The sequence below is a fragment of the Otolemur garnettii genome, unplaced genomic scaffold (genome assembly GCF_000181295.1).
Source record: "Otolemur garnettii isolate 467f Iridium unplaced genomic scaffold, OtoGar3 scaffold00032, whole genome shotgun sequence".
Lineage (NCBI taxonomy): Eukaryota > Metazoa > Chordata > Mammalia > Primates > Galagidae > Otolemur > Otolemur garnettii.
Window position 1 is genome coordinate 6,315,056 of NW_003852427.1, and position 12,639 is coordinate 6,327,694.

The 12,639-nt window shown below is 39.7% G+C and overlaps 1 protein-coding gene and 1 pseudogene across 2 annotated transcripts in view; one reads left to right on the forward strand and one right to left on the reverse strand.

Annotated features, from left to right (window-relative positions):
- Positions 1–12,639, forward strand: part of PPP2R3A (protein phosphatase 2 regulatory subunit B''alpha) — a 175,183-nt gene that overhangs the window by 57,627 nt on the left and 104,917 nt on the right. For both annotated transcript variants that reach the window (XM_003789411.3, XM_012804929.2), the window contains 2 exons: positions 1,583–1,849; positions 11,720–11,823. In XM_003789411.3, coding sequence (XP_003789459.1) covers positions 1,583–1,849; positions 11,720–11,823 — 371 coding nt within the window. The remainder of the gene's footprint in view (positions 1–1,582; positions 1,850–11,719; positions 11,824–12,639) is intronic.
- Positions 4,433–5,725, reverse strand: LOC100961426 (annotated as a pseudogene).

The window sequence follows — 12,639 nt, forward strand, 5'->3', positions numbered from 1 at the left end:
TTCAGACTTTAGAGATGGCATTAAGGTAATTTAAGGAGGATTTGAATAATACTTTATGTTCACAGTGAATTTTTAAAAAGTTTAGTCAGCAGTCATGTCCATCTTTCATATTTTATATAGCATCTAATATAGTGTCATGCTGTGAGCCTTTATAGATAACTTAGTCATTAATTAAAAGTAGAAACTGGGGTGGCACCTGTGGCTCAAAGGAGTAGGGCACTGGCTCCATATGCCAGAGGTGGTGGGTTCAAACCCAGCCCTGGCCAAAAACTACAAAAAAACATTAAAAAATAAAAGTAGAAACCACGGGCTTAGTGCCTGTGGCTTAAACAACTAAGGCACCAGTTACATACACCTGCGCTGGTGGGTTTGAATCCAGCCAGGCCCACCAAACAACAATGACAGCTCTGACCAAAAAATAGCTGGGCATTGTGGCAGGGGCCTGTAGTCCCAGCTATTTGGTAGACAGAGGCAGGAGAATCACTTGAGCCCAGGAGTTGGAGGTTGCTGTGAGCTGTGATGCCACGGGACTCTACCCAGGGCGACAGCTTGAGGCTGTGTCTCAAAAAAAAAAAAGAAGCCATAAAAATCTTCGTGAAATCTTTTTTGTCCCAATAGGAATCTCATAACTAAATTTAGTATTCATTGTTTTAAAAAAAAAAAATTCCTACCTGAATGATGGTGTACCTCAATCCCTCACCCTTTTTCCTAAATCATGGGCAATCTCAATTTCCCCATTGCCTCCCACCTTTTAATATCCTTTCTAATGTCTCTTTATGTTATACCACATAAAATCCTTTTTATAAAAATGGAAGACTATAAAATTGTATGAATTCATAAACTGTAAAGGGAGTTTGTTTGTAATGAAATTAATGACCATGGTCATTGCCTATTTAGAGCATACCAAAAATGAAGTAAATGTATATCTTGGAAAAAATGGCATGCCTCTAGTGACAACTACATCACCCAGGTAGGGGACAATTCAGAAAGAAAATAGTTTATTAACACAGATTTTCTCAGCATCAGGGCTTGGCAGTGATTCCATCTCAGCAAAGTCAAACTAGAGAAGAAGGTGAAAAGAGCCCATGCCCCTAAATATGTTTTAGGTTTATTTGAACCTATTTAGGTTCTTATTTGAAAAGAACTCACTTCTGCTTTCTAAAGGAGAGATAGAAATTCACAGAGAGACCAAAAACAGTCTTCAAAAGAATTTACTAAACCAATTCCAGCAGGGTAAAAATACATGTTGATATTCTTAATATATCAACTGACATTGCTCTTTGAATCTTTTAAAATGTCTGCCAGGTGATTGATGGGAATATGTACTGCAGGATTTTTTAAACATAAATCTATGTAAACTTGATTCTTGATAGATAGTGAATGTAGTAATTTACTTAGTATGGATGAGCATTCCTGAGAAGCATACTTACCACCCTCTAGAGTAGAAGGAGCCCTTGGTCTCTACTATCTCTAATTGTGGTTTTTTGTACTTAATAACCCAACTTCCTATTACTGGTAAGAATTCTCAAGAAATGAAAACTGCTTAGAATTTTTGTGTCTCATAATCTCATTTTCCTTCTAGATCCAAAATAAACCAGAAAAGAAATCTGGAACACCACTTCCACTGCCAGCAACCTTTCCAAGTAGTCCCCGACCTCTCTCCCCTGTTTCTCATGTGAATAATGTTGTGAATGCACCATTGTCCATAAACATTCCACGGTTCTACTTTCCTGAAGGACTCCCAGATGCCTGTAGTAACCATGAACAGACTCTAAGCAGAATTGAAACTGCTTTCATGGATATTGAAGATCAGAAAGCAGACATTTATGAAATGGGGAAAATTGCAAAGGTAATGTAACTACTAAATGATTTATAATCTCCCTTTCTCTGCTATCCCTAATCTCCCCCTTTGTTGCCTCTTTGCTGTTTTTGAGTATACGTAGAGTTTCTTTCCATGTGAAATAATTTGTTTGATCCTCATTAAGTCTTTATCTGTAGTCCTATTCCATGGTACTTTTAAGTCTGAAAGAAACTTCACTGGTTTTCAAGTCCAACTTCCCATTTAATATAGGAATCACTTCCAAGACAGCACCCAACTCATACATTCATTCTCTATGTCACTGCTCAGTGACTGGAAGCTCACTACCTGACCAGGCAGCCTGCTCCAGCATTAAATATTCTTCTTTGTTAGAAAATGTTTCCTTTTGTTAAATAGGAATCTCTTTTTTGTTCTCACCCATTTATCATAAGTCTGCCCTAAAGCTAGGCAAGGAACCATTAGGCCATCTCTGCATTGTCATTTTACCCAAAAATAAATGAATTTGACACTAGGAAGCAAGTCTTTGATACTTTGATATATTCAGCTGCTTCTGATTTAATGTCTTTAAGTCCTAATGTGAGGACTGCTATGACTGGATTCTACACCTCCAGCTTCCTCTTAGAACAGTAAATACTGAGCATGACCATCAGATTACATTTGATCATGCCATTCCTAGCTCAGTAATATTTAAGGATTCCCAACTCTCTGGTAGTGTTTTGTTTGGAATTTACATTCATCATCCATGTATATTGAAGACTCAGATCACACCTCAGGATTTAGCAGTGGTTTCGGACTATACTTCGAGAGGCAGCAGGGTTTAATAGGGTAAGGCGGTGGGTAGGGGACCAAGTGGGAGTGCACATGACCCCAGGTGCACTTCCACTGGGAACACTTCCACAGTTTTCTGGAGCAATGTTTAAAATTGAAAACTATTCTGGGTGGCACCTGTGGCTCAAAGAAGTGGGGCGCCAGCCCCATATACCGGAGGTGGTGGGTTCAGACCCAGCCCCGGCCAAAAACTGCAAAAAAAAAAAAAAAAATTAAAAACTATTCTTCAGGATAAAACTCAAGTTTCATTCATGGCATTCCTAGTCTTCACAATCTGGCCCAAGAGTTCCTTTGCAAACCTACCTAATTCTGTTTCTTTTATGAACCTGACCTTCTTGCCCTTTCATAGGCACACCCCTGATTTGGGGCTATCAAAACTCTTCCCTCCAAGATAGGCTTCCACTCCTGCCAAACTCCACAATATCCATTTTGGAACCCTAGCTTCCATTGTGTCTTTTGGGTGCAGTCTCTAAACCTCTACTTCAGTCATGCCCTATTTATAATCTCACAGATCATTTGTCATTGCTGTTAAATGGTTTGTAACTAGAAGGATTTAAAAGGAAATAAAAGGGAATTCTTTTTTATTCTCTTTTTTTACCACCCTTTTAAACATTGTTTGTTGATCCCTTAGAAGTTTCTAATGAAAAACAAACTCTTTCATTCCAGAAATAAGAGCTTATCTGATTTCATTCCACAAGTACTTGCAGTCCCACAAGTAGTTACCTGTAGGCACAGAACTAGTTCATGTCAGTAGACAAGTCTTTTAAACTTCTAGCATGAGGCTGTTTTGACATGTGTTATCTCCCTGAACATACACTATTATTAGGGGCTGGGCTTGGTAGCTCAGGCCTGTAGTCCCAGCACTTGAGAGGCCAAGGCAGATGGATTGCCTGAGCTCACAGGCTTCAGACTAGTCTGAGCCAGAGTGAGACCCCATTTCTAAAAATAGCTGGCATTGTGGGGAGTGCCTGTTGTCCCAGGTACTTGGGAGACTAAGGCAAGAGGATCCCTTGAGCCCAAGAGTTTGAGCTTGCTGTGAGCTGTGACACCATGACACTCTATCAGAAGTAACAAAGTTAGACTCTGTCTCAAAAAAAAAAAAAAAAAATTATCATTAGGTAACTTCTAATTAATAGCCATCCAAATAAATTACCAGTTCTTTCAGGACATTCAGGATTTTCTTACCCAAATAGAGGCAGCTATTAGATGACAGCACCAAAATGGTAAATGATCTGAATGAGCCAGAACTACAGATCTAAATCCAAAAGAGAAAATAAAGCCAGGATGAAGGAAATCTGCGTTTGGAGAAAACATGGTAAATACATAATTGCCAACAGGGTATTTTTTTATTTATAAGTCATTTATTCAACATTTTCAACTATCTGTACCATGGACAAAAACTCAAAAGAATGCAAAACACGAAAACAAATGTCCAAATCTAAGTAGCCAAACTAATGCCCAACACCTGTGTTCATTCTGTCCCTTCTACTCTTTTACACAATCCTAACAAATTTGACTCCTCAGATTAGGGCAAAACCAACATGTTAGAAGGGAAATGGGCTGGGCTTGGTGTCTCATGCCTATAATCCTCGTACTCTGGGAGGCCAAGGTAGGAGGATGGCTTTAGGTCAAGAGTGCCAGTTAGACCAGCCTGAGCAAAGCAAGATCCCGTCTTTATTTAAAATAGAAAAAATTAGCCAGGTGTCATGATATGCACCTGCAGTCCCTGCTATACTAGAGGCTGAGACAGGAGGATTGTTTGAGCCGAGGAGTATGAGGATTCTGTGAGCTGGGCTGAGGCTTTTGGCACTCTAGTCCAGGCAACAAAGCATGATTACTCAAGTTTAACTTGTTCTTGTTTTTCCTGTTGTGCATGGTGAATTCCAACTTCATTGGGTGGTCGCTCCCTTGAAGAAGATGTGGGCGTGGGCTTTCCTTTACCGGTTTCTCCATGCTGAACGGCAGGGGCTGGGACCCACAGGGTATCACAAGCTGCGGAAATAATTTGAGCTGCCTCTGTAGCTGTAGAAGATGGCCTCCCTCTCTTTTGTTTTTGAAGTTGTGAGTCAGGCCGTTTAGATTCTTCCGTTACCTCTGATACACTACAGCTTTCTAGTGGAGGAGCAGACTGATTCGGCTTCTTTGGCAACTTTATATTACACGGTGCAGAACCAAGCACCACCTGGAAGAGTATGTCTGAGTAAGGTATGGTTTTCTCCACGCTTTCCCGGAAATGGGAATCCCATTTGGCATATAGGATAGCGCCCCCAATACCTCCACCAACTAACAGAAGGCCAGCTCCAGCGATTCTGCCAGCAGTCACCCCAGAACTGCCTGAAGTAGAAGCTCTACGGCATGGTCGCAGTGGATGGAGGACGGACTTCCTACAGAGACCTCTCTGGGTGGCGGTCATGCGGGATAACTGACAAGCCCGCAGCATCTCGGTCAAGTGGACGTTGCTGGAGTACGCGGGAGTCACGGTAGCGCTAGTGAACTAGGAAGTGGGTGTGCGTGCGTACGTACGTAAGTGTGTACATCCGGGCACCTCTCCATGCTGGGCGTACTGGAAGGGCTGCCAGCACCGCTGGGCATCGAGGTATTTATAACACGGGGAGCATTTGTGTGAAGGAAATAGGAAGTTTCATGGATTGCTCCAGCTTGGCAGATAAGGAGAAACTGTCCAGATTAAAGCATGGCAGTTCCTGGTTCAGTGCTGAGGTCACATGTCTGGAGAGCCCATCTAGGTGACAGAATTGTAGTCTACCCTATTTTGAATACATGTCCCACTGGGCTGACCCTCTCTCTGACTATTCTCAAACCCCGACTGAGGAGCACATTGTTGCTGTGTTTTCACATCCCTCTGGGTCTGACCCTCTCCATCACTAGATTGTGGTAGCCCTGCCCCGTCCCTCTAGCACTCCACAAACTCAGTGAGAGGAAAGCAGAAACCCTCACGACTCCACAACGGTCAAGAGAGATACAGCAAAGAACATAATCAAGGCAGGGAATGGGGCCTCTGGAACGTGGGGAGCCAGAACTTTTCTTTATTTGGCATGGGGAAAACCACTCATGTTGAAGCTGAACATGAAGTTTAGAAAGATAGAAAATTAATTTGTTTAACCATAGTAATGTTCATTTTCATAACAATTTAGTTTTTATATTTAATAATCATGTGGCACGATAGCTGTTGTACATAAGTATGTCTGATTAACTTGTCTGAATTGTACTTATCGCCCTGAATTTCATTCAAAACTAACATTGCATATAAAAATGAGGATTTGTACATAATGACGTCAAAAGATATTATGACTGTGTCAGTTTGTATTGTTTTGTTTTGTTTTTGTTTTTGTTTTTTGAGACAGTCTCACTTTGTTTCCCTCGGTAGAGTGCGGTGGCATTGTAACTCACAGCAATCTCAAACTCTTGGGCTCACATGATCCTCTTGCCTCAGCCTCCCAAGTAGCTGGGACTACAGGCGCCTGCCACAACACCCAGTTATTTTTGGTTATAGTTACCATTGTTGTTGTTTAGCAGGCCTGTGCCAGTGGAGGTGGCTAGGGCCCTAACTACTGAGCTATGGGCACTGAGGCGAGTTTGTTTTGTTTTGTTTTGGTTTTGAATATTGTATCAGTTCATTTTGTTGGACTTTGCCTCTTTATTATTAAAACCATTTTTTAAAAAAATTGATTTAGGCACATCTTCCAGTTAGCTGATTCTCATTTAATCTAGTGTTTATTTGGCTATTACTGTCTGTTAGCATACACTAAATCACCCTTGTTTTCAATACTTCCTTACTATGTCAGTCTTTTTGCCACGAGGCAGTGAATTCTGTGGCTCCAGCACTTATTGTCCATAGTCTATATTCTTATGCCCACATTGGCATAGGAAAAGGAGAAGAGAGGCATCCTTTAAGGGGCAGGAAGGAGATTGTCAGAGCAAAAAATGAATGTTTTTATGTATGTGTGTAGTTTATAAAGCTATTAGGAAGGTCAGCTTGAGTTTGGGACCTACTCTGAGTGGCACTTCAGTGTAGATATAAAGACTAAAGTCCGTTTTTCAAGTGCAGAGAAAACTGTGTTTATGAAATTTGCATCTGTTGGTGGAATTTAGCTCATTTATCATCTTAAACCTCAAACAGCCCTAGAGAACTTAATGACCATGTCTGGCTAAATTCTCAATGTGTAGTTTGTACTTTATTCTACAGTTTTAAACGATGTTAGAAAAGAAATGAATAGAGAATTAATCTAAGAGGGATGAAAGCAGTGTAGGAACAAAAACTGAGCAACAGTAAAAAAAGCATTTGTCAAAACTGGGCCAGCAGATTAGTCAGGAAGCTTTAACCTTTAGCAGAAAGTTGAGGAAAAAGAATATAACTCTCTTCTGAACAATGCAAAGCCCTCCAGCTCCTCCCTTTGGCTAATATAGCACCATCTGGACCCACTGCACCTATGTCCTATAAGGACCTCTCTGTACCTGTACCTGAATTTCCTCATCTGTAAAAAGGGATAAAAATACCTGCCCTATTCTGCATAGGGATCATCTGAGGGCCAAATGAAATTGCTGAAATGAAGTATTTTTAAATGTTGAAGGAACATTACAGACAATGGGCTATAATTCCTTTCAGTGTGTATCATTAGACAACTTTCCTTTTAATCCTTAATGTTGTTGAGCCATTCTTAGATCAAATTATAGATGTTAATCAAGTTTTCTGTGCTCTATCAATTTTCATTACCATACATTGACTCTTGCCACCTCTCCTAAGCATAAGTTTCCTAAATTCATTTTCTATATTTCTCTGTATATCCCCACTTATCATCCATTCTCTTCTGTTGTTAAAAACAACAGTCAGTTAAAACAACAACAGTTAAAAACAACACTGGCTTGTTCTCTCCTCTGTTAATCAAAATGCTATTCTGTTGCCTTCAGATTAATACTGTTTACTTTTTAAGTTCTTACTGATTGCCTGGCTTCCTTTATCTTCATTCTTTGACTTTTAAGCAATGTAGGCCAGCCATACTTTTTTTTAATAGTCCAAGTGTAATGTCCTCAGCCCTTTGTATTTGCTGCCTTTCCCATTTTTCCTCTGGCATTTTCTTCAAGGCCCTGTTTATAATCCTCTCCTTTAACTGTTTAACACTTGGCTACTCAAGGTACCCACAGTGAGAAAAATAAACTGACCTTTTCCCATCGATTTTAAATATTTTTGTTCTGTTTCTTATTCCTTAGGATTTGCCTTTGGGTTATAGTAAGTTTGTAAGTATTTTGGTTTTCATAGTTTATAATTTTTAGTTTATAAGTATTAATCTCTGAGCTGACACATGGGCTTTTTTTTTTTTTTTTTTTTTTTAGACAGAGTCTCACTTTGTTTCCCTCAGTAGAATGCAGTGGCATCATAGCTCACAGCAACCTCAAACTCTTGTTCAAGCAATCCTCTTGCCTCAGCCTCCCAAGTAGCTGGGATGATAGGCATCTGCCACAACACCCAGCTATCTTTTAGAGATGGGGGTCTCACTCTTGCTTAGGCTGGTCTTGAACCCATGAGTCAGGCAATCAATCCACCCTGGCCTCCCAGAAGCTGGGATTACAGGCATGAGCCACCATGCCCAGTGTTCACATATGCATTTTAACTGGCATCTTTCAGAGACAAGACCTTAATCCAGGGAATGAAAGTTGTTTAACAATGGAAGTTACTCATTTCTGGGAAACAACTCAAGGGGTCAACTAGTTCGTTAAGGGAGAGGATTATAACAAACATATTGAGGTTCATGGAGCTAGTTACAAAAGCAAGGACAGAAGGCTTGTCTCTGTAGCACAGTGGTTACGGTTCTAGCCATATACACTGAGGCTGGCAGGTTCGAACCCGGCCCAAGTCAGCTAAACAATAATGACAGCTGCAACAACAACAACAAAAATAACTGGGCATTGTGGCAGGTGTCTGTATTCCCAGCTACTTGGAAACTAAGGCAAAAGAATTGCTTAAGCCCAAGAGTTTGAGGTTGCTGTGAGCTGTGACACCACAGCACTCTACCAAGGGCAACTCTGGTAATAAGACTCTGTCTCAAAAAAAAGCACAGATAGGAGTAAGAATTAGGATTAGAGCAACTTATACTCTGACAAAGCCAATGGGATCAACTCCAGGGTTAATGGGAGCCTTCTCTAGTTAATTTGCTTTTTCTTCAAACTAATGGGTTCCCAGATATGGCAGGCACTGACTGCCCTATAATATCTCCCCATCCCTCCAGGATCTACCTTTGGAATAACAATGTTTGGAGAGAGTAGAGCCCTTCAAAAAAGCCAACCCAACTTACATTTTTTATCAGTCCTGGAGGTTGCGAGCTCAGATGAACTTGATTTTATTTAGAAAATGATACGTAACAGAGATGTTTTCTAGATACTAAATCCAAAACAATCCAAACAGTGCATTTTTTACACCCAATAGCTCTTTGTTCCTAGCTGTCTCATGATTACTCTCTTTCATGAATTCCAAGATATTTATTGTTTTGTGGGGAGGGCATCAATCAGTTTTACTATATAACATCAACTATCATTTCTGCAGTGTTGTATTGATTCACAAAAGTCACAGGCCATCCTACACTAAAGACAGGAAAACACTCTCTTAATGGATAAGCTGCAAAGAATTTGTGGCCACGTTTACAGTTCACTTCTTTTTTCTTTTTTCCACTTCTAGATGGAATCCACTTTTGAAGGACAGACAGACCTAATCAAGGGTCTGCAATGAGTTTCAGAATAGAGATTTAAAGTCTATATAGTGCTTAAAAAAATTTAAAAGCCATAAAAATGTACAAATACTATGTATGAATAAAAATGTTAAAAAATAAAGTCCACAGTGAGATAACAGTTAATGTAAATTAGGATTCTTATTTGTAAACAACAGTTGGTAAAGTAAGAAATAGATATATATTTAATAAAGGCTAGCACATCGAGATCAGCCTGGGTAAGAGTGAGACCCCATCCCTACTGAAAATAGAAAAAATTAGCCAGACATGATAGTGCACACCAATAATCCCAACTACTTGGGAGGGTAAGGCAGGAGGATCACTAGAGTATAGGAATTCAAGAACAGCCTGAACAAGAGTGAGAACCTATCTCTATAAAGAAAAATAATAAAATTGACCAGACGTTGTGGCAGGCATCTGTAGTTCCAGCTATTTAGGAGACTGAGATAGAAGGATCACTTGAACACAGAAGTTTGAGGTTGCTGTGAGCTAGATTGACCACACTAGCCTGTGGTAACAAACACTCAGTCTCAAAAAAAAAAAAAGTAGTCCCAGCTACTTGGGAGGCTGAGGCTAGAGAATCTCTTAAGCCCAAGAGTTTGAGATTGCTGTGAGTTATGACACCACAGCATTCTACCAAGGGAGACATAGTGAGACTCTGTCTCAAAAAAAAAAAAAAAAAATGGGAAGTTAGCCCCATAGGAGATGGTAAACACACAGGCTTCTGGGAGTGTTCAGTTGAGGCTGGTGACCACTTATCAAGAGCTAGAAGACTCCTGATCCTTTCCAATTCTGAAAGAGTTGTGAGCAACTCCAGTGGTGGGAGTTTCAAGCACTTTAGCAAGCCTGTTCCCCTCTCTCTCTCTGTACTTTGTGTTTGTGGCTCCCCCACTTCCATGATACAGACTATTCTTTCAGCTTTTCCAGCAGTTTCCAATAGCTTACCTCTAAGGCTTAGAGTTTTTTCTTGGCAAAACACCATTCTGCATGAAACAAGGGACTGGGATTGGGGGTTTGACAGTTTATCCACCCAAAACGTATTAATTGTGAGCTTTGTATCTTAGCAGTCATAATTTATACAATAAGCGAAATAACATGGTTGCTAAGCAACACCTTTCCCTCTTTCTTGATCTCAGTGAACCTCTGGACTTCAGAAATTTTCAATTCTACTCTGTGCAGATGTGCTTTAGAGGCCCTGGTAGCACCAGCCTCTTATTTCTGCCCTGTCCTTACCTCTCTCTTGGATTGAATCTTGCCTTGTATCTTCAACTTTGGCATGAACCTAGCAGCCTTGGGCATTCTCCCAAGATAACTAATGTCAGACTAGGTACTCGTCAGGCTCCTGTGAGATGAGGAGTGAGACCTGACCCCAGGAGTGACTTCACCTAAACCTAATGTAGAACACATCGAATCTACTTCCAAAGAGCAGCTTCTTTCCGTAAAATGACGAAGGTATCTAATATGTGTAATGGTAATTATCTCATATCAGGATGTGACTCTTAAAGAAATCCAGATCTGGGAATATGTTTTCTGTGTATGTAAAAAATTAGGAAGATTTGGAGACTATTTCTCTGCTAATATTTAGGTAATATTATAATATTACTTAAAGGACTTAGAGAATTTTTCCTCTAAGAAAAAGCAGGTAAATTTAGTAAGAACTCTTGTAAGAGTAAAGGGATACTTTTTTTTTTTTTTTAACAGAGTCTCAAGCTGTTGTCCTGGGTAGAGTGCTGTGGTGTCATAGCTCACAGAAACCTCAAAGTCTTAGGCTTAAGCAATTCTCTTGCCTCAGCCTCCCAAGTAGCTGGGACTACAGGCACCTACCACAATTCCTGGCTATTTTTCGTTGCAGTTGTTACTGTTTTAGCTGGCCTGGGCCGGGTTAGAACCCGCCAGGCTCAGTGTATATGGCTGGCTCCATAACCACTGTGCTACGGGCACCACACAACATACTTTTTTTTTTTTAATTGAAAGGAAGATATTAAGGAGAAAAAGCATTGCCTTTTAGAGTTTTTGAAGTTAATATCATTCCCAGTTGTTCTTTTCTATAATCATGGTTGCTTTAACTATCAGGATGGGGGAGTAGGGAAATCACTATAAATAAACTCAGAGAAAAGGTAAATGGATTTCCATTTTCTCCATTAAAAACCTAATCCTCTTTTTTTCCCCATTTCTCTCTGAATCTACCCCAGTTGATATATTTGCCTGTGCCCCACTTTTGTTCTCCTGAGGGTCTTTCCATCCACTGTGGCGTGAAGGGTAAAAGCCACAAACACCTTTTGTGCCTCTCTCTTCACTGCCTCTTGGCTTATGCCATATTTGTTTTTATCTGCAGGTCTGTGGCTGTCCTCTTTATTGGAAAGCTCCCATGTTCAGGGCTGCAGGGGGAGAGAAGACAGGATTCGTGTCATCACAGTCATTCATTGCTATGTGGAGAAAGTAAGTATGTTAGAAAAGAATTGTGTGGTCCTCACAATGTGCTTTATAAAGGTCACCTATGTTACTCATTTATTCATTTTCATTTTGCCCTTTATTACAACTAGAAAATTCATTGATTCACAACCAATTATGCCCACATACAAGTTCTTTGTCGCAAGCCTTTATCATATATGTCTTTAAGCAGTAAACTGGATCTGCAAAAATACTTTTAATAAAGTATTAACTATTTGATAGTTTCTTAGTTTTACTTGTTAATTTGGGTATCAGGACAGTAGTGACATAAAAGGAACTAAAGACTTTAAGGGGAGCAAACCCCATGTATCACATGAGAAATATAGTTTCATTCTCATATAATCCAGTGTAAGATTATACCTACTTAAATTATACCTAAAATTAATTGAATATATTTTAATCATTATTTTTTGAAAACTCTAGTTAAGGAACCAAAGGACTAGTATTTATCAAGATTTTCCTAGATTCTAACATTTTAACCAATCAAGCCCAACTTTCTTCTTCCTTTTCTTTTTTTGTTTCTTTTGTAGGAGCTATTTTTGATATATTTATACATCTTAGGAGAATATCATAGCTTGCCTTTCTACCTCTGTTAACGGATCAGTTCTCTTTGTACAAGTTCTTCTCACCTTTTCTATTGTTGTTATTGCTAATTAAAACCAACAGATAGTAGCAGCAGATTCGGCTTACAGATTCCGTCTAATCCTTTCATGCTACCTAAAAGCCCTTAATAATATAATGCTTAAGAGTATAGTAGGTAATTAATAAATGTATCCTTAATTTTATTTATTTATTTATTTATTT